Source organism: Tupaia chinensis, unplaced genomic scaffold (genome assembly GCF_000334495.1).
Source record: "Tupaia chinensis unplaced genomic scaffold, TupChi_1.0 Scaffold000186_1, whole genome shotgun sequence".
NCBI classification, from domain to species: Eukaryota; Metazoa; Chordata; class Mammalia; order Scandentia; family Tupaiidae; genus Tupaia; species Tupaia belangeri.
The window spans coordinates 1,388,938-1,411,590 of record NW_006159661.1 but is presented as its reverse complement, the minus strand read 5'-3'; the positions used below and the strand labels follow the sequence as shown (position 1 = coordinate 1,411,590).

The 22,653-nt window shown below is 49.8% G+C and overlaps 1 protein-coding gene across 7 annotated transcripts in view; it reads right to left on the bottom strand.

The window, feature by feature from the left end:
* PIGG (phosphatidylinositol glycan anchor biosynthesis class G (EMM blood group)) overlaps positions 1 to 22,653 on the bottom strand; it is a 48,199-nt gene that overhangs the window by 1,290 nt on the left and 24,256 nt on the right. For 4 of the 7 annotated variants that reach the window (XM_027771134.1, XM_006146725.3, XM_014587149.2 and 1 more), the window contains 6 exons: positions 19,713 to 19,930; positions 18,992 to 19,273; positions 16,893 to 17,347; positions 13,178 to 13,369; positions 8,805 to 9,114; positions 5,269 to 5,432 (listed from right to left, as the gene is read on the bottom strand). In XM_027771134.1, coding sequence (XP_027626935.1) covers positions 5,269 to 5,432; positions 8,805 to 9,114; positions 13,178 to 13,369; positions 16,893 to 17,347; positions 18,992 to 19,273; positions 19,713 to 19,930 — 1,621 coding nt within the window. Of the gene's footprint in view, positions 1 to 8; positions 1,518 to 5,268; positions 5,433 to 8,804; positions 9,115 to 13,177; positions 13,370 to 13,887; positions 14,386 to 16,892; positions 17,348 to 18,991; positions 19,274 to 19,712; positions 19,931 to 22,653 lie in introns of those variants that run through there. The other 3 variants (XM_014587148.2, XM_014587150.2, XM_027771136.1) reach the window with 3 other exon arrangements.

Genomic DNA, 22,653 nt, shown 5'->3' with positions numbered 1-22,653 from the left:
CCTGCAGAGGCCCTAGAGAGGGACAACATCCCCTCCCCCCAGGGGGGCCTACATTCTGGGACGGAGGCAGGAAAACCAGATAAATATGTAACATGCCAGGAATTGTTCAATTCTATGAGGAAAAATACTCTTCTGAGTGATGGGTGAGGGTTGCTTCTTTCCATACATACATCTCGAGCTCTCTAGAAATGCTTCTGAAGCTTGATTGCACATAAAAATGACCTAGAATGGCTGCTAGCAATGTCACTCTGAGGTAGATGAGGGTCTGTGTTTCTAATAGTCACCACGGGGCCATGGGAACAATAGCTGCAGATGGCGGCAGCAGCTTCATGACTAAATGAACCCCCAAATTTTGTATAACTATCCCTCAAAGCATGTTGGTATCTTCCCTTTGTTTTCCAGCCAACAACACAATCATTATATAAATCGAACATACTCTAATGCAATGTCCTGCAAGTCTGTGATAATTTTAAAATCCAAGTTCCCTTGTCCTGGTGTCTGCCACGCCTCATACATGACCTCTGATCAGTCACGAGTCCTGCCTGAAAAGGCCCATGGGCACCCTGCAAATCCTTGAAAGTCAGGGTTTCCAGGATCCTAACCCGAGTTCTTGTCGTGTCTCCTCACCTTGGACACTGCGACGAGTCCCTAGGTCGTCCTGCCTATGGTTTCCTCGTCCCGCAAGATGCTGCCTGGCCTTCCTAGTGCACGGCCTCCATCGCTCACGGGGCGACCTTCAGTGTGCGTGTGCTCTAGGGAGCACCGCGGTACATGGGGACTACGGATACAAAAGGGTTTGTCTCCAGGAGCTCAGCGTGGGCAGTGTGCAAGCACTTCCATGGGAACGCTGGCTCCTGTGGGTCACACGTGCCTGCGCTTGAAGGCCTGGATGCGGGGGTAAGTGGTGAGGTGCTCCGGCATCGGCCCAGAGGCAGAGCAGTGTGTGCGTGTGCATGGGCACGCACCTGCACATGTGTGTTCTGTGGTCTCCTCAGTCCTGCTCCCCAGGCATCTACGCCAGGTGCCACTTTAGGGGGCCCTACGAAATCTGCAGCTTTAGTCCAGCAAAGGACACCATTCGGGGGCTGAAGGACAGTTATCCCAGGTGCCCAGCCCTCACGCTACCATCGCAGCTGCTCTGGTGGGTGGCCAAGCGGATTCCCGTCGGCATGGCCTCACCTCAGGCCCTCACTGGGTCCTTACCTTGGGCCTTGGAGTGGCCCCTCCTTGTTAGGCTCCCCAGCTGCCCATCTCCCCTCCCCTCCGGGCACATGCCATGCTCTGATGGTACAGATCTTGTGCCCTATCCCCGAGGGTACCCCAATTCCTTCATTTGGTTTCACTGCTTCCTCTCCCCACCCCAGACTATGGTTCCTGGGCAGGGGACCCCACAGGGAGTTAGACCCCCAAGGTGTTACCTTGTCACACCTGAGTTGTGGCAACACCAGGTAAAAGGTGTTGGAACAAAAAGCTTCCGTGCATAAATGGCCATGGGCACCAAGACTGCAGTCCCCCTCCTGAGTATAAAGCGGGAATGTGGTGAGCCCTGACCTGCCGACTCGTTCATCTGGCCTCCCCAGACAGCGCACGGGAAGTGGGGGGGGGGGCTTCGACGGGCACTGCCCTTGCCTTGCTCTTCAAGGACAGGTTTGATTTTGTTTTGAGGTTTTTGCCATACGGTATGCATACTGGTATGCACACTCACCAGAGAAAGAGAGAGAGAGAGAGAGAGAGAGAGGGAAAGTGAGAAGTCACCTTCCTCCCCAGGGGTGGCGGCCACACCACAATCCCTTTTCCATTCTCCTCTCTGGATTCTGGGCATGCATGGACATGTGCTAGGAGTGATTTTCAAGCTGCTGGGTCCAGGACTCAAAACACAGTCAGCCATGTGGAAATCCAGTGTCTTAACCACCACCTCGCCTTCTGGCCCCAAAGAGAACAGAGTTTTAATGTTGGCCATTTGGAAGTCCCTCCACAGCAACAGTCAGTGGGTTTACTGGCCCTGCACCCGAGCGAAGGACCACTTGTGCTGCAGAGGAACAGGTGGGCTGTGGCTGTCCTTGACAGCCAGGTACTAAGCCCGAAGCAGAGGGTCAGCGACCACTCAGGGCTCCATTTCTGACCTGCTGGGTATGTATCTTCTTTATCTCCCACTCAGATCTGGCTATAGTTTTCTTATTTTACCGGAACAGAAACAAAAAATGAGCAAAGCTTGATGTTTAAAGTTTATAAGAATGAGGGAGAAAAACCTTTACTAAAATGGAGAACCACTCCTTAATTAGGGAAACCATCATATGACACTCTCCAGCTGATTAAAATGCTTTCAACTCATTTTTTTTTTAAAAGATGCTTTCGTTTGTCTTTTTTTCCCCCTCCTAAATAAAATGTGCCTGGCTACATAATAGATGAAAAGTGCTGGGAACATCGCATGGTAATTTCAAAGCCCCAGGGAGCTGCTCTCTGCAGAGGGCCCATCCTGAACCCACAGAGTAATGAGGCCAAGCGCGTGCATCTGGCCCTCACCCCCGGTTCACCTGCCTGGCAAGGCTGAACAGCCACAGCGTGCTTGACGATACTGCATGCACCCACAGCACACTGGCCCTCACACCTCTATCCCTGACACCTGACCCCACGGAGCCCACCCCCATAGGACGAGCCTTCCTGTCTCTGTGAGTCCAGTGCTGACATGCAGCTGGCCTCGAAAGCAATCTACAGAAGCTGTCTAGATCAACTGCTGCGGTGTGAGTGTCCACTGCTGGCATCTGCCATTTACACGCAGAATGAAACTGGAAGGTCGAGTCCTCCATGCACCGCTCACCGCACAGCGTGTCTTCAAGGACTGTCCAGGCGGCTCCTGACTACCAGAGCCCCAGCTTTCAGCTGATGATTGCAAATTAAGGGGGTTTGTCCAAAGGCTGCCCCAAAGTGTGAGTGTTAAGAACTCAGAGGCACCTGAGGAAAACACAGATGAGTTTCAGGCTTTCCTTGTCCTCAGTGAGCTTGGGGCCTGGCTGGAAAAATGAGACTCTCACCTTTGACAAGTGAAGTGTTGGCCACGTGTGAGTGGGCAGGGGACGCAAGCTCCCGCTGCTAGCCTAATGCCAGAGGCCTCCAAAGCAGGGCCTCACTCCAGGCTGAAGCTGTCTTGTGGCTTCTTGTTCTAAAACCTGACTTGAGAATCCCAACAGCCAACATTGCAGCATGCCCTCACCCCTTATGGAAACTTGGGAGGAGCGAGCGAGCACACAGCCCAGCACCCCAGGGTGAAGTCAGCAGGAGGCTGGGTATTTGGATCCAGAGCCCAGAGAGACATCAGGGCCATAGACAAGAATGCAGGGCAGAAGTCGAGGCTCCCTGAGGCCAGGGTCTCTGGAGCTTGTCTGGGGAAAGAAGAACTTGGGGAGGGACTGAGAGGACAGCTCTACAGAAGAGGCCATGGTAATGGCTGGCAAAGGGTGAGGGCGAGGGTGTACAGAAAGCTCTGTAGTGTCACCGAGTGGTCAGAAGCCTGGAAATGTCCTGGAAGGGACAACAGTCAACACAGCAAGAGCTACTCTTCAATAGCGGGTGGGAAGGGTGGATGGGGAAGGGGAAGTCCAGGTCCCACCTCTGAGCCTGGGGGCAGTGAAGACACAAGGGGGCTGGGGACCTCTGGTCACAGTGGGACAGGCCTGAGGCTCAAACTGAGCAGTCCGCTCCCACCTGGAGGGTGTGACGCTGGCCCAGCAGCTCCGACATCTTCCCTTTGGGGAGGAGGCCCCACCATTGGTGATGTGATGTAAGTACGTTAGAAATGCATGGGCGCTGCTGGGACTTCGGACTGCCCTCAGGGGGCGGGTATCAGGGGGAAAACTGGGGTCACCAGGGGCAGAGCCGAGCGGAGAACCCCTGGCAGATGCTGGCAGTGGACACTCACACCTAAAGATAGTTATGAGCACTTCCAAGGGACTCCTCACTTGACCACCCCTTGCCCCACAATACCCATTTATAGAAAAAACCTTGCGTCGGGCGTGGTGGCACCCGCCCTATGGAAAAAACCTTGTGTGGACAAGTTCTGCACCTCTCCAGGCCCTGGGGCACCAGGGAACCCCTAGGCCAGTCTGGGACATGCACAAAGGAGTGACCCACAAACCACCACGTCCGACTCCACCAGGGCAGGCCCCGGCACTGAGGCTCCTGTGGCCAACAGACCCAGTCAGGTCGCTGCCTTGTGCAGCCTTCCTGGGAGTGGGATCAATATAGAGAGATAGTACCGAAGAGTGAACGGAAGACGGTGGGACTGCTGTGGGGGATGAGCAGCAGTGAAGCGTGCTGGCCAGGTGTGTGGCGGGCTGCCCGGCTGGCCTGGGGAGTCTCCTGAGAAGAACGTTTTCAAAGCCCCAAAGGAGGAAAGGCCCCGGGCAATGTGGGTATCTGGGAGAAGCCCCCGGGCAGGCTTGCTGGGATGGAGGGCTCAGGCTGGGTCAGGCACAGCAGCCTGGAAGGTGGAGAAGATGTGGCCGGAAGGGACCTCTCAGCAACAGGGGACAAGGCTCACTTGCCCCCAAACTTCGGTGGACACTACCCTTATCTCTCCAGCTCAACTCTCAGCCTCCAAGCAGACAGGAAGTGCCCCAGCTTCTCACAGGCAACAGAGATTGCAGTCTCTCAGCCAGGGGCTTCAAGGTTTTCTGGAGGCCAAGAACTAGTGGCTTTTGTCTTTATGTTCCAAATGAAGACAAACACCCATTCCCATCTGGTCACCACAGCAACAGAAAAACCTATGATGAGGGCCAGCAGGTGGCGTGGAGCTTAAGGAGGCTAGATCCCACATGGCCAACTGTGCAGTTCGAATCTTGGACCTGAAAAATCATGCCGGGCATGTGTGCATGTGTGCCCAAAATATGAGGAGAGGGACTGCAGGATGGCCCTCCTCGTTGGGGTGATTTTCCACTTTCCCTTTCGTTCCTCTCTGGCGAACACGTGTATCCTATTGTAAGTTAAAAACAAAACAATACAACCTAGGGTAGTGGGAGAAGGACTTTTCCTTCTTGGTCTGCAGAAATCATACGCTGGGATGATCTGGGGGAGCCCCATGAGGCCCCCCAGAGCCCCTCCGACCTGCCTTGGGCCTTCAAGCCATGGACTGTCCCTTCTTATTTAGGAAAAGGAAAAGACAAGGATGACAGGACTTTGGGGCCCTTAGAGTTCTGATACTCTGAACCTGGACTAGGGCGTTACTCAAACAGCCCGGCATCAGGTCTGTGCTGGGACAGGTCAGTGCTTCACCTGCTGGTCTGGGAGCTCAGGAAGTGCACCAAGTGGCTGGCCCACAGCACGGGCCCCGCGTACGTCCCAAACGCCGTCAGAAACATGGCAGGGATTTCCACGTAGGTGTCTAGGCCCACGAAGCCTGCTGAGATGTCCACGGTGGCGATGTTGTTGGAGTTGCCCTGGAACACAGGGGAACAGAGCAGACACAGGCATCAGCACACGCACGGACACCCATTACGCCAGCGTGAAATGTACACTGACCGGGTCAGTGTGGGTACACAGTCAGAGGAGCCGGAGGTCCTGAGCAGGGCTGCTCGTCCGGTGCAACTTCAGGTGACTGGGCTGACCTTGGATCAGTTGGCCTTCCACATGCCAGCCTTGCTCCAGGCCTGGGAGGAGCAAGTGAAATGACCCACGGAGAAAAGACCAGTCCCTTTGGAAGAACTGCGAGCGGGTAAGTCTGCTGACTAGCAAATTTCACACTTTTCCTCCAGATCTGTTCACTTTTTCTTTTCTTTTCTTTTCTTTTTTTTTTTTTTTTGAGAGGTTTTCGCTATAGGGTGCATGCGCTCGCCAGACAGACAGAGAGAGACATAGAGACAGAAAGCGAGAAATCACCCCCCAGAGGGGATGGTCACGCCGCAATCCCTTCTCCTCCTTTCTCCTCTCAGGATCTTGGGCACGCACGCACATGCACCAGGCGTGAGTTTTAAGTCACCGGGTCCGGGACGCGAACTGCGGTCGACTATGTGGAAGTCCAGCGACATAGCCATTACGCTAACTGCTGGTTCCCTCTGTTCACTTTTTTTAAGGGAAGCACAAGGCCCTCCCCACTTCGAGGACCTCCTGTCCAAGAGTGGCGTACATGGTCCTGAGAGGTACGCTGCCTGGCCTGGCCTGGAGAGGAGCGCTGGGGTGAAGAGTAATTGTTGGCTGCTCAGTTGGGGCCCGCCTGCCAGTCAGGTGCCGGTGCTCTGTGAGTTACCTGGCGGAGGGCAGACCCGCTGCTGGGGCAGTGCCCTGATCTGGCTTTCCCATCAGGCCTGAGGACAGACTCTGCACTGAGATTCCCGTCAGTTACAGCCTAGTCCCAGTGGGCAATTCACCCTGGGAAGTGGGAGTCGGTGTCACACAGCGGATCCTGCATGTGAATGGGGGGGGGGGGGAAATTCCTAGATTCAAGAAACTCCTACAGTTCTGCTTTTCCTCTACTCTCAATCCTTATCATAAGAGATAATCCGTCAGTTATTATGTGGCCTTTCCTAGATACAACATTCACCATTTGACAGCAGACGGGTCTCTGTTAAGTCCAGCTGAGGCTCCTCTCTGGAAGCCACCCCAGGGCTACTGTGGAGGATTGCTCACTAGCTCTGCACACTTGGCCATCAGACCCCACCCTGCAGGGTCCGGGTCGTTACCAGGCTGAGCGACGCTACCTCCCGAACACCTTGGACGCGCGTCTGCTCCCGTCTTCACTGTCCTCCTGAGGCCCAGTCCTCTTGTCTACCCTCCACTACAGCTTGGCCCTTACTTCCATTTTACTCACAGCCACCCAGGCTCTCCTGGAAGGTGCTACCTGAAGAGGGGAGAAGGCAAAGAGGCAGGAGCTGCGGGAGGCCCAGGGGTGTGGATGGAGGAAGGAGGGGGAAGAGGAGACCAAGTCCCAAACACTACGATCAAGGCAAGAAGGGAAGCGTGTGAGGACGGAAATGGGTCTGGTGCCTGGAGGACACTGTGACCCCTGAAGCAGGTCAACCCAGGCAGAGAGGACTGACCATGTCGCTTTTGTAACTAAATGGCATTTGTATTTGTTATACGTGTATAACTCAACAGACCTGCTGTGCTACGTTCTTAACCTTGGCATACAGGGAGGAGACAGGCAGAGACACTGGGCCTGAGCACAGGCTGAGGGCCGGCAGGTAAGAGCAGGCCCCTGCACCCCGACGCCTTGCTATTGAGGAACTGCTGAGTAGAGGGCAGGAAGCGGGGTGGCAAGCCCAAGGGATCCTCTCTGAGGAAACCTGACAGCAAGGGGTAGAGACTCAACCTGAAGGACAGGAGCCGTGTGGAGGCAGGGGCTAGAGGGGGTGGCAGGGCCTGCTCTGCATGAGGTCTGACTCTTTGTTGACTCCACTTGCTGGCTGATCCTCATGCCTGCTCCAGGAACACATGGCCACTGGACATGCGTGCCCGGCCACCAAGGCACAGCCCTATGACGTGCAGGCATCACACACTACGCCAAGCCCTCAGAAGCCTGCATAGCTGCAGCCAGGCCCCCAGAGGCTGCTTCCTCTCTCAGGGTGTAAACTGCTCAGCAGGAGGGCTGCTGCCCAGTCAGGCTTCCCAACCCCCACAATCACTCAGAGAGAAGGGAGTCACCTGCTAACCCCCTTTTACAGATTAGGAAACTAAGACATGGCAGATGCCTGCAAGAGGCCACCTGGCTCAGAAGTGCTGGACACTAGTGCCCCGGCCCAGGGCCATCTAAGGTTCTGCTCTCCCCTGACTCTTAATGCCTCACGTGCCTCAAGTGTGGAGTCTGGCAGTGGGGCGAGCTACAGAGCACTGAAGGAGCTGGGGCTGAGAGGGCTGGCCGAGTGCGGGAAGCACCAAACAGCTAAGGAGGTCTAGGTTCAGTACTCGGGGACTTACAGGCCTCTGTGACCGCACTCCCCTCACCTCTGGGCTTCAGGGCAGAAAGACAGACAGAAAAAGCCATGTGATGGAAAGCTGCTATGTGGGTAAAGCCATGAGCACCAGAAAACTAGGAGAGGAGGATGAGGGAAGAGGCCAACCCGTCAGGACACAGAGAACCAGACAGGGCTTCTGGGGACTGACTGCAGGAGGGGAAAGAAGCCTGTGCACGCAGACAAGATCCTCACTGCATCGGCGAGAAAATACAGCCGAGATGTTCAGCAGCTAGAGCAACGATACCTCAGCAAGGAAGTTAGAGCTGGGAGGGAACTACGGCAAGCTGTGCCCACTCTGCTGGGGACGCTGGGGACTGCATGGGACTGAGAACCTGCAAGGCCTATCCACCTGTCCAGGAGTCACCCTATCCATGCCTCAGCAGAGCTGAGGTGGGACTGGGCATGTCTGTGATGGGCCCTTAAACACCTGAGGAAGATCCAACAACCTACCAAGCCCCATGAGGACACTGAGGGGCCCCCTGGGCAGGCAGTCCTAACACCAAGGGCAAAGGGCATGAGAGAGATCAATTATTACATTCATCGAATAAAACAAGTAAAAAACATGGCATGCTTCCTTAACTGCTTGTAATAAGTAAGTCCACATCTGGCCCAACAGAGCAACAATCCATTGCTTTAAACACCCATGTATCCACATTTGGGACATCTGTTGTACAAGACTAGCTGCTTATCTTATAAGATATGCATGAGATTTCAGCATAATTTACCACGCCATACTGACGGTGCTTCCATTGAACAAATATTACAACTTCCCAACTTAACGGTAACATTTTCCCAGAGAAAAATTAAAAGATAAATGACATATAAAAAGTTAATAGTCTACCCGTGATAACGAAAACCTACCTGAAAATAGAAGAATGCTTGACCGAACCAATAATGCATTACAGTAATCTCAGCAGCATCGTGTTTCAGGGGCTTCCAGATGAATTTAGTCATTATGGTCTGAATCAAAAGACTAAATGCTAAGACTGGAAGATTGTGTGGTCTAAAGAGCAATGCTGCCAGAAGAACTAATCCACTATATATCTCCCATAAACCTACAGTCTTGGTTTTGCGGTCTGCAGCAAGGACTTGAGATTTAAGTAAGTCTTTGGTGCCCGTAAACAGAATGCCAAGGACAAAGACATAAACAAAACGAGCTTCAATAATACCCCTAAAAAAAAGCAAAACAAGTTAGATTCATTAGCACACGCTAGAAAAATTCAAATACATATCTTCCCATGAAACACGCACACATACACTAAAGGAATGCGTAAATGTGCCGGCAGAGCTGTCTACACAAATCACAGCATCCTCCCTGTCCCCCCAGGTGATGGTGTGGAGCTGGGTGTGGCTGCCTCTATACACCAGCCCCAAGGACTCTGTCAAAGCCAATGGGCATGGCCTAGTGTACACTTTTCTACGGAGGTGACTTTGGTGAAATCTTGCTCACTTGGTCCAGGGATCATCTGGTCACAAGACCTGATCTATGCCCTCGTAGCATGCCAGAAAAACCATCCAGTTAGAATGAAAAACCACTGCACTAAGATCCAACTCTGTCAGAAACTCCTGCAAGTGTGTTAAGTGAGCATGTTCCACAATCAAGCAGGTTGAGATAAGCACCCGTGCACTGATGTGTAATGCACAGATATAATGGTGCAGTGGTCCAAACCGTGGACTCCGGGTTTAGTCTGGGCCCTGCTGTTTACTAGCTCTGTCTGCTGGGGAAAGTTAATCAAGACCTCTATTGCTCAGCACTGCCATTTGTTAAATGAAGGGAAACTGGTGTCTATGCCTTACAAGGCACAAGGCCGTCCTAAGATTTATGAGAGAATGCATGTAAAGTTAAGCATACAGCAAATGCTCAGTAAATATTAAGTACTCCTATGATTTAAGGATTTTAGCACTTCATTTATAGTTATCTATCAAGGATAAGATTTATGACACTGACACTGTATCAAAGGATTTCATCTTATGAAAAATGTATATTCCTAATGCATACTATTTTAAATAAATTTTTTAAGTCTGGCCCCCTACTGCAGTAGGTAAGTGCTGGATCCCACAGGGCCTACCAGAGTTCTAGTTCTGGCCCCAACAACTGAAAAATATGCTAGACACACATGTCCATGCCCAGGATCCTGATCGGACAGAAAACTGGAGGAAGGAGGATTGCAGCGTGACCAGGTCCCACGGGGGAATGCTTGTGTCTTCTCCAGTTCTCCAGTCCCCTGGACCTCGGGCACTGGGAGGCATGCCCGGCGTATTTCAGGCTCACAGGGCTGGGGATCTGAACTGTAGTTGCCATGTGGGATCCATCTTCCCTTGAGCAGTACATTACTATCACACCATGAAGTTGGCCCCAAATATTTTATATACACCAGAAACACTAATCACTTAAAATAATCCTAAATCAATTTTAAAATGAAACGTCACAATAATGTGTTCTGAAAAACTTAATTTTCATATATGGGTTGAGCATTCCTAATCTGAAAATCTGAAATCTGAAATGTTTCAAAAATCCAAACCTTTTTTGAGCATTGACGTGATGCCACAAGTGGAAAATTCCACCCCTGACCTCTTGTGATGGGTCACATCAAAATGCTACAAGATGGAAATAATGTATAAAATCTCCTTCAGACTCTGTGTATAAGGTGTATATAAAGCCAAGTGCATTTTGTGTTTAGACTTGGGTCCTATCCCAAGACACCTCATTATATATATGCAAATATTCTAAATTCTGAAATTGTTTACTTCTGGTCCTAAGCATTTCAGATAGGAGATACTCAACCTGTATCTGATTGCTTTACAAAGTTTTATCCATGAAAAAAAATGAAGCTTTAATCGGCTTAGATTATGAACATTGCATACCATGCCTGACAGTGTGGCCTGCCCTCTCAGGGGGCAGGGTCCTATGAGGAGCAGGAATCAGGTACCTGGCAACCCCTACAAGCCAAGATGTGGAGTAGGTTGTGGGCTAGCAATAGGCCCTCATGGATCCAAAGAAGAGCGAAATGAGCACAGGGCAGAATCATGCAGAAGGGTTGAAGACAAAAAGGGGCTGGACACAAGACAAAATGGTGAATAGGAGGGGGAGCATCATCAGACATCTTTGACAGGCCTTCCTCACCCTTGCCCTAATCAGCCACTGCCCTTCTGTTCCGGCACATCCAGGACCACCCCAACTCAACCTTCCACTCAGCCTGGGCTTCTGAGGGAAGAAAGGCGGGAGCTGATTACCAAGGACTTTAGGATACTGAAATGGCAGCATCTGGGTGTAGGGGACTGAAAGGAGAGAAGTATCTGTTATGGTCTTCTATTAATACAGCATGTCTCCAGAATCAGGGTGGACCAGGGGATCTAGAATCAAAGCAGATCTAGAACCAGGGTAGGTCTAGAACCAGGATGGCTACAGAAACAGGGTGGATGCAGAACTAGGATGAATCTAGAATCACAAATCTAGAACCAGGAGAGATTTAGAATCAGGATAAATAGGGGTGAGGAATGGAGATATTTTACAGGAAGTACATGAGCCAAGAATATGTTAAATGACAAGGCATACTGACTGTGTTTTGGACACTAAGCACGTTTCAATAAGCAGGTAAGGGGAAGATGATCAAAGTCTTGAAATGACTAATGCTAAAATTGAGTGCATGGCTCTGAGGAAATGGGAAATTTCTTCATACACTGCACTTGGAGAATTAAGCAAAACCCCCAAATGTAATCTCTAGCCTTGACATGTGCCCCAGTCTCAGACTCTGAAGTCAACAGGCTTAGAGGCATCTCCACAGGCCACCCTCAGGGTCTCTAACTCCTTATCCTCTCCTCACCTGGCTTCCCTGCCACAGGTGAAAGCAAGCCTGCTCCCGGCTCACCTCAGCCAGGCCCCCGCCTCACCTCGGCCCCTCCCCCAAGCCTCACACCCACCAGCAGGTGTTCCTAGGTATGCCCCCTGTGCCCCAGAGCCACCACATGGCATGGCCACAGCCCTCGGCTCTCACTTTGACCTTTTCTCTGACTAGAAAAGCACTATTTATTAACTCTAGACATTTGTATGATTCAAAAATGAGAAGGAAAGAAAATTATAATCCACTAAAGATCTTGGGTACTAAATACCATCACAACCAATATTTTATGTATATACTCTTTCATATAAATATGAAAAAAACCTCTGATAAATGAGGTCATACAATATTTTACAGCCTATTTTTCTACAACTTTCTATGTTCTATAAAAATATACTATCTGACAGCTGTAAGATTCCATTACGGAACTTTAATATAATTGAGAGGGTCATCCCAACATTGTTGGACAACTATGTTGTTTTTTACCATTTTCAACTGTAAATGATGCTTCAGTGAGCATGTCTGTACCCCAGTTCCAAGCTACCCCTCTGCTTATTCTCGTTTTTTGTTTTTATTTTAGAATTATTTATTAAATTTTATTATTATTATCACCATTATTATTATTATATTATTATTTGACCAGAGAGAGACAGAGAAGGAGAAAGGGAAAGTGAGAAAGCAAGCTGCCAGGTCCAGGACTCAAACTTTGGTCAGTCATGTGGAAGTCCAGCATCTTAATCATAACACTTGGCAGCCCCTCAACTTGTATTAAGATAGTTTAGTAAGAGGGGCTGTGTCAGAGGGTCAGCCACATTTTATATCTATGCCCTTACGTGTGGGAGGGAGTGTGTTTCATGATCACACCACCACAGAAAACGGAAAACTGGCTGCTCTGACACACAGAAGAGGGATTCATGATGGAGCCCGACCAGTGCTCATTCACGGTGAGCTCCCAGCCCTTGTAAGAGCTTGCTGTACATTATGGGGCCTAGTTAATTTCCTAGCACGCTTCACTTCCAACTGCTAGGAAGGATCCACTCGTTACTATCACCTCATTACTACAGGCACATCTTGACAGAGTAAAACCGAATCCTGGCAAGTACATTTACTTAGACACCAACCTGTGCTTCCTCTGTCTGCACTATGATACACCCTGGAGGTTTTATTTGTTAATTAAAATAAATCTCAATGACCTTACTTTCTGGGGGAAAATAAAGAAGTACTAACAAAGCAGTTAATTGAGGTTTTCTTAGTCAGGCTTTAGTAGCTTATTGATGAAATCACAGTTCATAGGACCAAACTCCAGTGTTCTAAAGATTGGAATGCCATTTTTTTAGTACATAAAATGGTAGAAAAAAATCTAAAAGCAAACCCTCATGTCTGCCATGCACTTACTTGGAGATGTCTCGGTTGCCTTGCTGCCACGGGAACAGGACATTTCCAATGGCCGCCCTGTAGCAGTAGACGCCCAGTAGTCCGAGTGCCAGGGCTGCCTTGGACACAGAGGAACAGCCCCTCTGGACTAGCACGAAAATTATGAGGAGGGAAAGGGCAGCCAGGATTGAGAGCTCCGCTTTGTGATCAGAGCTGGAACGAGATGGGAAATGCCAAAATGACTACCAAATGGAACCACAATGCTATGAATCCACAGCAACTGGCTTTCAAAGAACTATATGAGGGGACTTCAAAAATGGATGAACAAGGGACCAGCAGTTGATGTAATGGCTATGTCGCTGGACTCCCATGTAGTCAACACGGTTCGAGTCCCGGACCCGGTGGCTTAAACTCACGCCGGGCGCATGTGCGTGCGTGCGTGCCCAAGATCCTGAGAGGAAAATGGAGGAGAAGGGATAGTGGTGTGGCCATCCCCCTTGGGGGATGATTTCTCGCTTTCTGTCTCTCTGTCTTTCTGGTGAGCACAGGTGTCCTATAGCAAAAACCTCTCAAAAAAAAGGAAAAAAAAAACCGGATGAACAAGGAAACATACATAGAATTAAAGTAAAAGTTTATTTTGATGCAAAAAACTTTTGAAATTCATATAATTTTTCATAATATGTATTTTCCATGTACTTTTTGAAAGCCACGCATATTAAAAATAACTGATTTTCTTAAAAAGCAAACCCTTCCCCAACATAAACAAAAATTGTTCACTAAAATTCAAACAAAGGTTCTTAAAATATAACAAGTAAAAAGACTGTCATCTTGAAATCCCACTTCTCATTCACAAATGGGTTCCTCACCATCTGCTCTAGACTGGCTGGGAGGACCTGCAGTGATAGGAATGAGCAGTCTTATTGTCTCCCTGGCGCCCTCTTCTGGAGAAGCCTGGTACCTACCAGCATACAGCCGTTTACCTTGTCCTTGCACCCGACCCCGCCCACTTCCACTCATCATGAACACAGATAAACTCCTTTCACCTGGTCTGCTGCAGCCCCATTCCTGGGTGAGAAGATGGTGCCTGGAGCCCTGACCCCAACCTGAGTGCGGCTCCAGCCAGGTCTTGCTCCCCAGCCTGCTACCGTGGTACTGCTGAGAGACTGGGGAGGCTGGGCTCCCTGTTCTGTTCACTGCAGCCCACCCTTACAAAGCCTGGATGGTTGATCCTGTGGATGGGTAAATAATCTGTCAAGGACCACACACGAATGGGAAAATGTCAGAAAATGCAAAGGAAAGACGTTGCCAGTGTCAGCACTTGGGTACGGGGGGTGGAGGGAGCAATGAGGGCCGCAGTTGGCCCTACCCTGGGAGAAGGTAACCTGGGTATCCATTTATTATTGCTCTTTAAATTTTGCCAGCGAGCGTGTGCTCACAGGAAACAGAGAGGGTGGGGGGAAGAAGGAGAGGAAGAAAAGTAAGAAAGCACCCCCCATAAGGAATGGTCAGGCCACAACCCCATCTCCATTTCTCATTCTTTTTGGGATTTTGAGCACACATACTTGTGCCTCATGTGTTTTTCAAGCCACTAAGTCTAGGACCCAAACAATGAGGGATCCAGTCGCCTGAACCACCATGCCACCAGCTGGTGTGCTCTTTAAATTGTGTCTGTCTTATGTCCTAGGCTGTTATATGTCATAACTGAGAGACAAAAGCAATAGGGAAAGCAAATGTGACAGCTTTGAGGAGTGGGCCACTGCTGCAAGGTGGGAATCTGTAGTCTCTTTACAAATGGACGGGAATGATCCACCAGCACAGGAAAACTCTGGATGCAGGAGGGCCCAGCCCATGCAGAAGGCAGAGCCAGAACCCGAGGACACGCTGGGCTCTGACCACACACCCACACAGCCTCTCTCTAGCCCTACTCCATTTATTCTTTCTAACCACTAAGGTGGGGGCCAACCAGTGTCCTCACTCCAGGGTTGCTAGGAGAAGGGACTATGAAGCACACAGCAAAGGGCTCCCCAGAGATGTCACTGGTTATTGGAGCTCCGAAGGTTTTGCTATCACTTAGTTAATGCTTAGGAGACACTTCTCCCAGTAGGCCCCCAGATCCTCAGGGTCTGCGTCTGCAGATTCAATCAACCAAGCACTGTGTACCACTCTGCAGTTTTCTAACATGGTTGAACCCACAGATATTAAACATGCAGGAACTTGTACACCCATGGATTTCAGTATCCATGGAGGTCCTTGAACCGAGGGACCACTGTACTTGGTCAAGAGGAATCCATAATTTCACAGCTATCACTGTGTATTTCCAAGTATCTTCCCAAAGGATTGTGTCTGAAATGCTATAGGAATCTACGTGCTCATCATGACTGGGCTTGAGTTAGTTTTGTCTCTTTATCCTAACAGGTATAAAATTAGACCTCCTTATTTACCTGTAAGTATCCTAATTACTAATAGGAATTAGCATTTCCCTTTTCCTTCTGCTGGCAACTTTTAAGAAGTTCTTCACAGGCCAGCTGGTGGTGTGGTGGTGAAGGGAGCTGGATCCCACACGGCCAACTGTACGGCTCGAGTCCCAGACCTGGTGGCTTGATAAACACATGGGTCACGTGTGTGTAGTGACGGAGCCCAAATTCTGAGAATGGGGAAGAGATTGCGGATGACCATCCCTGGGTGGTGGGGTGAGAGGGGTGCTTTCTTACTTTCCCTCTTTCTCTCCATCTTTCTGGTGAGTATGCATGCCCTATAGCAAATTAAAAAGTTCTTCACAACGCTCAAGAGAGGAACTAGTGTTTGCTACTATCTCTCTAAAAATTGTTTCATCTTGCTATTCTTTTACTTTAGTTTCCTAGGTCTTCATTGCCAGACAATTAAAATGTAAAATATAGCCAAATCTTGATTTTTTTTTCTGTCCTAGTTTCTCCTATTTATTCAACTCCTACTTTAAATTCTCTGTTCACTATACTTTCTAGTAGGTTTTCTGGCCCCACTGAAAGGCTTAGGAGGCTGGCTAAAGTTTTATTCACAAGGCCTGCCCCTTCTGGATGGGAAAGGAGAGGAGTGGGGCTGGTATCCACCTATGCCTGTACTCTGGACTGACCTAGTCCTCTTACTTCACAGCTGCACCCAAGTGTGTTTGTAAAACCACAGGGCCAGGACTTGAACCATGGGTGACTATGTGGGATCCAACTCTTAACTACGAGGTTAATGAATGGTTCTATAACGATCACTTTAAAACTGACAAGGTTTTTGGATCAGCAGATGGAGTAATGGTTATGTAGCTGGACCCCCATGTAGTAGACTGTGGTTCAAGTCCTGGACCCAGTGGCCTGAAACTCATACGGGCACTTGTGTGTGTGTGTGCCTAAAATCTTGAGAGAATGGAGGAGAAGGGATTGCGGTGTAGCCATCCCTTCCCCCTCTCCCCCGGGAATGATTTCTTCCTGTCTCTCTGGCGAGTGCATGAGCCCCATAGAATACAAAAAAAAAAAAAAAAAAAAAAAAAAAAAAACTCTCTTAAACAAAGACTGACAATGTTTCAATCACAGAGATTCAGCATGAATAAACCACACCCATTAGACTAATTCAAGTTCACCTCCGATACACTGCTTCATCTCCTATATTTTTCCACTTCTTCAGATCTCAAACACTATCCTACTCTTAACATGAAAAGCTCGGTGGGAGACCGTTCAGATGGGGAAGGCCCAGCCCAGCACTTGGTTCTTACCTGGTGAGCCAGTGGCCAAGGTCTGGCCGGTGGGCCCACTGCACACCCGTCTGGTTCAGTGAGCGCAGCAGCCGGCAGCAGGTCAGTATCAGCCACGGGCTTGCCAGCACCATCCACCGCTCGTGGCCTCTGAGTAGCTCGAAGGGAGAGGGGCCTTCATGTACTTTGTCATGCTCGGACACACCCCCGCCTGTCCTGTCCTGCAATGCTGGTGCAAGACTGTCAAACCCTTGGTCCATGGGGAAGTGACACTGGGGCTCACAGCTGTCTCCCAGGAAGTAGCTTCTGTAGATTTCTTGACTCAGAGCTAGACACAAGGTGTTAACCAGGAAGTACCAGGTCTGGTGCTCCTCCTCCACAAAGCTGCTGGCACCCAGACTCACGACGTGGCCCAGCGTCCCAAACAAAATGAGAAGATCTAATTCTGACCACCTTGAGTCGGGGTGAGCTGGACTCTGTGAAGAGGAAAATGTCTTCTGTAAGGGATGCCCGGAAAAGTGCACACATCTTGCTGCAGGTACTTAAAGCCCTTGCTTACAACAAGTCACCCCCTATAACAGATAGCTGCTGTTCCTCATGGCCAGCATTCCCACCCCCACCCTCGCTCCCCAGTTTTAGAACAGGCTCTTCCTCCCCAGATAGCCTGGGGGGTCAAGACGCCTTCACCCCAGCCCAGGGACTATGGACATAGCATGGTCAGCCGGTAGCCCTTACCCTGGACTGCAAGTTGCAAACTGAGTGACAAGAATGAACCCAACAGATCCCAAAGAGTTTGCCTGGTGGCTCATTGGCCTCACCCTCCAGGGTCCCTGTTCTCTCCCCTGGGTCTTCAGTCAGCCACAGCCAGCTCCTGCTGCTTGAAACCAAAGGACCCCAAGAATACCTTCCACCAAACCAGACATCTAATTTCTCCATGAATTTTCCAGAGATCCAGAAAGTTACCATTAAAATGATTAACTCTGTTGAAATGACACCACAATACTACCCCTTATTAAATATACCAACTTGAAATATTTAAAATTAAAGATAAGGGGCCGGCAGGTGGTGTGGTGGTTAAGGTGATGGACTCCCACATGGCTGGCGGTGGTTCAAGTCCTAGGCCCACTGGCTTGCTTTGTCACTCTCCCTCTCTCTTTCTCTCTGGCCAAATTAAAAAAAAAAAAAAAAGTAAATAAATAAAATAATTCTTAAAAAAAAAGAAAGATAAGAACTCAATTTCACTTATTCTCTTGATACCTATTTACTGTGTGCTGCTAGTTACAACAAAGCGAGAGACCATGAGCTTGGCCTGGCCCTAGAGCTGCAATGTGTGTGATGGTCCTGGCTGCAGGGAAACCGACAGCATAATGTTGGCGTGGTCAGCGCCTTAGACGCAGACAAACTGAAAGGGTCCCTGATGGGCCCCGAGGCAAGAGGGAGATAGGGAGCTGCACAGGTGTGGGTGGGTCTGAGCATATCCTGAAGTCAGTGCCCGAGGACCCCGATCCCAGACTCTGGGCACAGCAGACCCATGTAACTTTCCACCTCTTCCTCCCTGTCTTGCCACCCCACTCAGCTGCTGAATAAAGGTCCTGGAGGCCACAGACTAAGAATTCTAATGGACAACGTCAGCCTGGGAAAGAAAACTGTATCTTAAGAGGCAGAATGGATTTCCAAGATGGCAGAGTGAACAAGAAGGATGGAGCTTCCTTTTGATCCTCATGTGTGTCACACCAATAGCTGGTTCTTCCCAGGACTGTTCTCTTCCAAGACACATCTGACTCATGGACTCCTTGCTGTCAGCTGGTTGTCTATTCTGCAAGCGGCAGCTCTTTACTCTCCACTCCTGCCCTATCGTAGCTGCAGGACCCCCATCTTTCCCACCAACAACTAAATGTGAGACCTAATAACACAGATATGAACACCTGGAGTCAGGAGGCCCAGAGGCCTGGGGAAGGCTGCTGAAAGTGCTCCCTTCCCTGCCCTCTGCCTTGTGTGTTCCTTTCAGGCACCACCAGCACCATGCCCGGTGTTCACCCAATGAGAATGGAGGGTCAGCTGAAATAACACAAAGTGGCCTGGATGAAGAGCCCACGTCCAACGTCAGGAGCCAGTTGTACCTTACTCAGGAAACTTCCATCCATGAACACCTTGGTTAGCGCGGACACAATCGCGCAGAGCAGCGCAGAGATCAGCAACATCACTGCACCTGCGGCCAGCCACGAGAGGCTGCAGAAGTAGCAGGAGCTCTCGGCCGAGGTACACACAATGACATGAACAGCTGAAAGGACCAGGAACATCAAGTAAAAGAGCAGAGAAAACACAGGAGATGACAGGGGCACTTCCAGCTGGGCCTTTCTACACAGAGCCTGTGGGATGCTGAGTAGGAGCAGGGTAAGAACCTGGAACAGAAAAATAACAGCAGTGTTCACAAAGTGCTGGGCTCAGAGGAAACAACTGAAAAGAAAATAAAAAAGGGATATAAAAAAAAAGTCCATCTCCTGATCTGTGTCAGCTATTCAAACAGAAAAGAAAACCTAATAAAAGATGATTTTTAATGAACTGCCAAAATGCTGAGTGAAGCCCCTAAGAGCTGACAATACTTTGTGTATTGTTACAAATCAGGACATACAAAGGAAGAGGCAAACATGAAAACGTCTACTTTCCCATTTTTGGCAACACTAATACACAGGCTTTAAACTATGACATTGGGTTGTCAGAAAAGTCATGACATATTTTTTTTTCATGCAAAAATGTGTCATGACTTTTCCAACTACCCAATACTCTGGCTGAGTTATTGTATCAATCTACGGCTGAGCCATGACTGCATGAGCATCCTACCTCCACAACCATGACAGTCCCCACCACCATCGAGTAGAGGTCGTACTGGGCCACTTGTGTGCTCAGGGATAGGCTCAGAATCTTCATCGCATCCAGGTACTGCCTGAGAACCTTGGTCCCCAGGTTGAAAAGGACTTCTGAATGATTTTCCTCCAAGTATAGTTTGATCCAGTTCCCGTGCAACTTTTCTGACATTTTAAACTGCTCAAATCCAGGATCTATCGAGAAGGCAAGAAGTTACACATACATACACACAGCATGGACATACAGGCATGCACAACTTTAAAGCATTCCATTACTCATGGCATAGGGGGAGGCCTTGTGTTTTAAGAACTGATACCTAGGGAATCAGCAGTTAGCATAATGGCTATGTCGCTGGACTCCCACGTAATCGACCGCGGTTCGCGTCCCGGACCCGGTGGCTTAAAACTCACGCCGGATGTATGTGCGTGCGTGCCCAAGATCCCGAGATAAGAATGGAAGAGAAGGGATTGCGGTGTGACCATGCCCCCTGGGGGGTGATTTCTCGCTTTCTGTCTCTATGTCTCTCTCTCTGTCTGTCTGGCTATGTCTCTCTCTCTGTCTGTCTGGGGAGCCCCGTTCCCTAAAGGAAAAAACCTCCTAAAAAAAAAAAAAAAAACAAAAAAAGGAACTGATACCTAGTGAAGATGGACTATCCCTTTAGCAGGGGTTCTGGGGGTGAACGATACCTTCAGTAAAACTGGAAAGGCTGGTGATGCTCATTCATCCACCCACCAGCACTGCTGGGGCCTCGTGCTCGGCACACACGATACAGATGGAAGCTCTGCTCACTGCTCCACCTGGTCTCTTTCTGTACCTCTCTCATCTGGTCTTACCTACTCCTCCTCCTACTGTCTCTTTCCACCTTTTTTTCTTCTTCATGGTGCAATAGAAAACCAATCCTGAAATACATGGCACTAACAGCTGGTCCTTGCAGCTTTGTGAGAGCCTGGGCAGCAGTGGCCTGACCCCCTCCCCACCATGCCCACTCCCCAGTGCAGACTGGCCCTTCTTCCCTTGTACTACACATCACCCATTCCCTAACCTACAGCTGGCTCCCTCTTTTAGATGAAGGTCTTCTAGATCGAAGTTGGGGGCTGATGGCCTTCCTTTCCAGAACTGCCTGGACCACACCCACTTGTGACAAGGTTGGTGTGCCCACCCAGAAGTTCCTTCCTGAGACTCCTTGGTATTTAACATGCACTTCGTACTTCGGCAGAGCCCATCCAAGGCAGGTCTCAGCTGTGCCCATCAATAGCCTCACCCTACCTGACCGCCCTGCACCAGGGATTCTGTGAGCACAGCCTAGGCTTCCCTCGTGGCAGCAGGGACGGACACCAGAGGCAGTCCAGCAGCTAAGGTGCAAGTCCTGCAACACTGTCCCTGAGCATGAGCCAATCACTTGCAGGCCCGCCCCATGCTGCTGGCACTAAGTGACATGTACTAAGAGCCACGGCCGGTACCACTCTAAGCGCTCACTCATCTCATCTCCCTAATGGCCCTGTGAGGCAGGGATGAGGACCCCATCTGTCCTCCAGAGGAGTAAACTGAGACACTGGGGACAAATCACTTGCTCAGGTCACACAGCTTGTGGGTACAAATTGGAGTCTAAACTCATTCTGGCCCCCGAGCTGGCACACTTAACTGCTGAAGGGCCACACTAAACTGCTGACCCCACCACCCCAGAGTGGAGGAACCTGTGTCTATACCCATGCCTCCCTGTTATGTAGTCACGCAGACATTGAGCACCTGCATCTATGCCCCAGATCTCTTCATTATGGAGTCACAGGGACATGGGCTACCTCTGTCTGCACCCCACAACTCTGTATCAAAGAATCACAGATGAATGGGGGAGCACTATGTCTGTACCCCGCACCTCTCTATCAGAGTAACAGAGATACAGGGTGGCGGCAGAGTGGGGAGTGCACCTGAGCATACTCGAAACAAGTATTGCAAGGATAGCAAATGCAATGGCATGCAAAGGGGCAGCTCCTGCCTGCTTGGCTTAGGTCTCGGAGGATGAACACACACACACACACACACACACACACACTCACTATGAAAATGAAGGAAAAACAGAGGCTATAATGAGAGATTTCTGGTAATGGAGGGACTGATTTTAGATAGGGAATAGGGGATAAGAAAAGCCCACTATTTAACCTGAAATGTAAAGGATGCCCAGGAATTAACCAGGTGGAAAACTAAGGAAGAGCATCCAGTTCATGGGAAAAGCACGTGTAGAGATCCTGCAGAGAATAAAAAGCCAGGCCCACTAGAACTAGGCCAGGTGGGCGAGCTGTGTCAGACCAGGCGGGATTGCAGGAGAGTGGTTTCTAAAACCTGTCTCAGAATGCGTACCCAGGTTTGTTTCAGGAAACGTAATCACTGGCAGTGTAGACAATGGGCCTCTTAGGGATATAAAACCGCCTGAACGTTTTCTGATCCCAGGGGTTATCCTATTGTCCACATCCGTTGCCGTTCTCAATTTCTCCCTACCCGGCTGTTTCTGAAATAGGCAGACTCCTCCACTGTTCTGTTTTCATTTGGGCTTTCACTGCCTGTTAGTATAAGATAAAGGACACGCATCACCAATATCAGTAAGTATACAAAAGCTACCAAAAGTCACAGCTGTCCCCAGTCCTGATTGCAGCGTGTGCTGCAGGCATGCCTCACCTTTAACCAAGTTCCTCACCTCGGCCACCTCAGACACTAGGAGCAGGTACTCACTAAGTTCTGCCAGTCTTTGCCTCTAGGACCAACCACCCCAGCTGGCTGGGTTGGTCTTCCACAGGCAGTTTACGGATGTCACTTTTCATCTCAAATCTGTGGATGTTTGCTCTACTTGATAGAATCCACTTCTCCAAGCAGAAGAGCCTGCCAACATCATATTAAATGCTGCCTCAAGACAGGAGTCGACCTC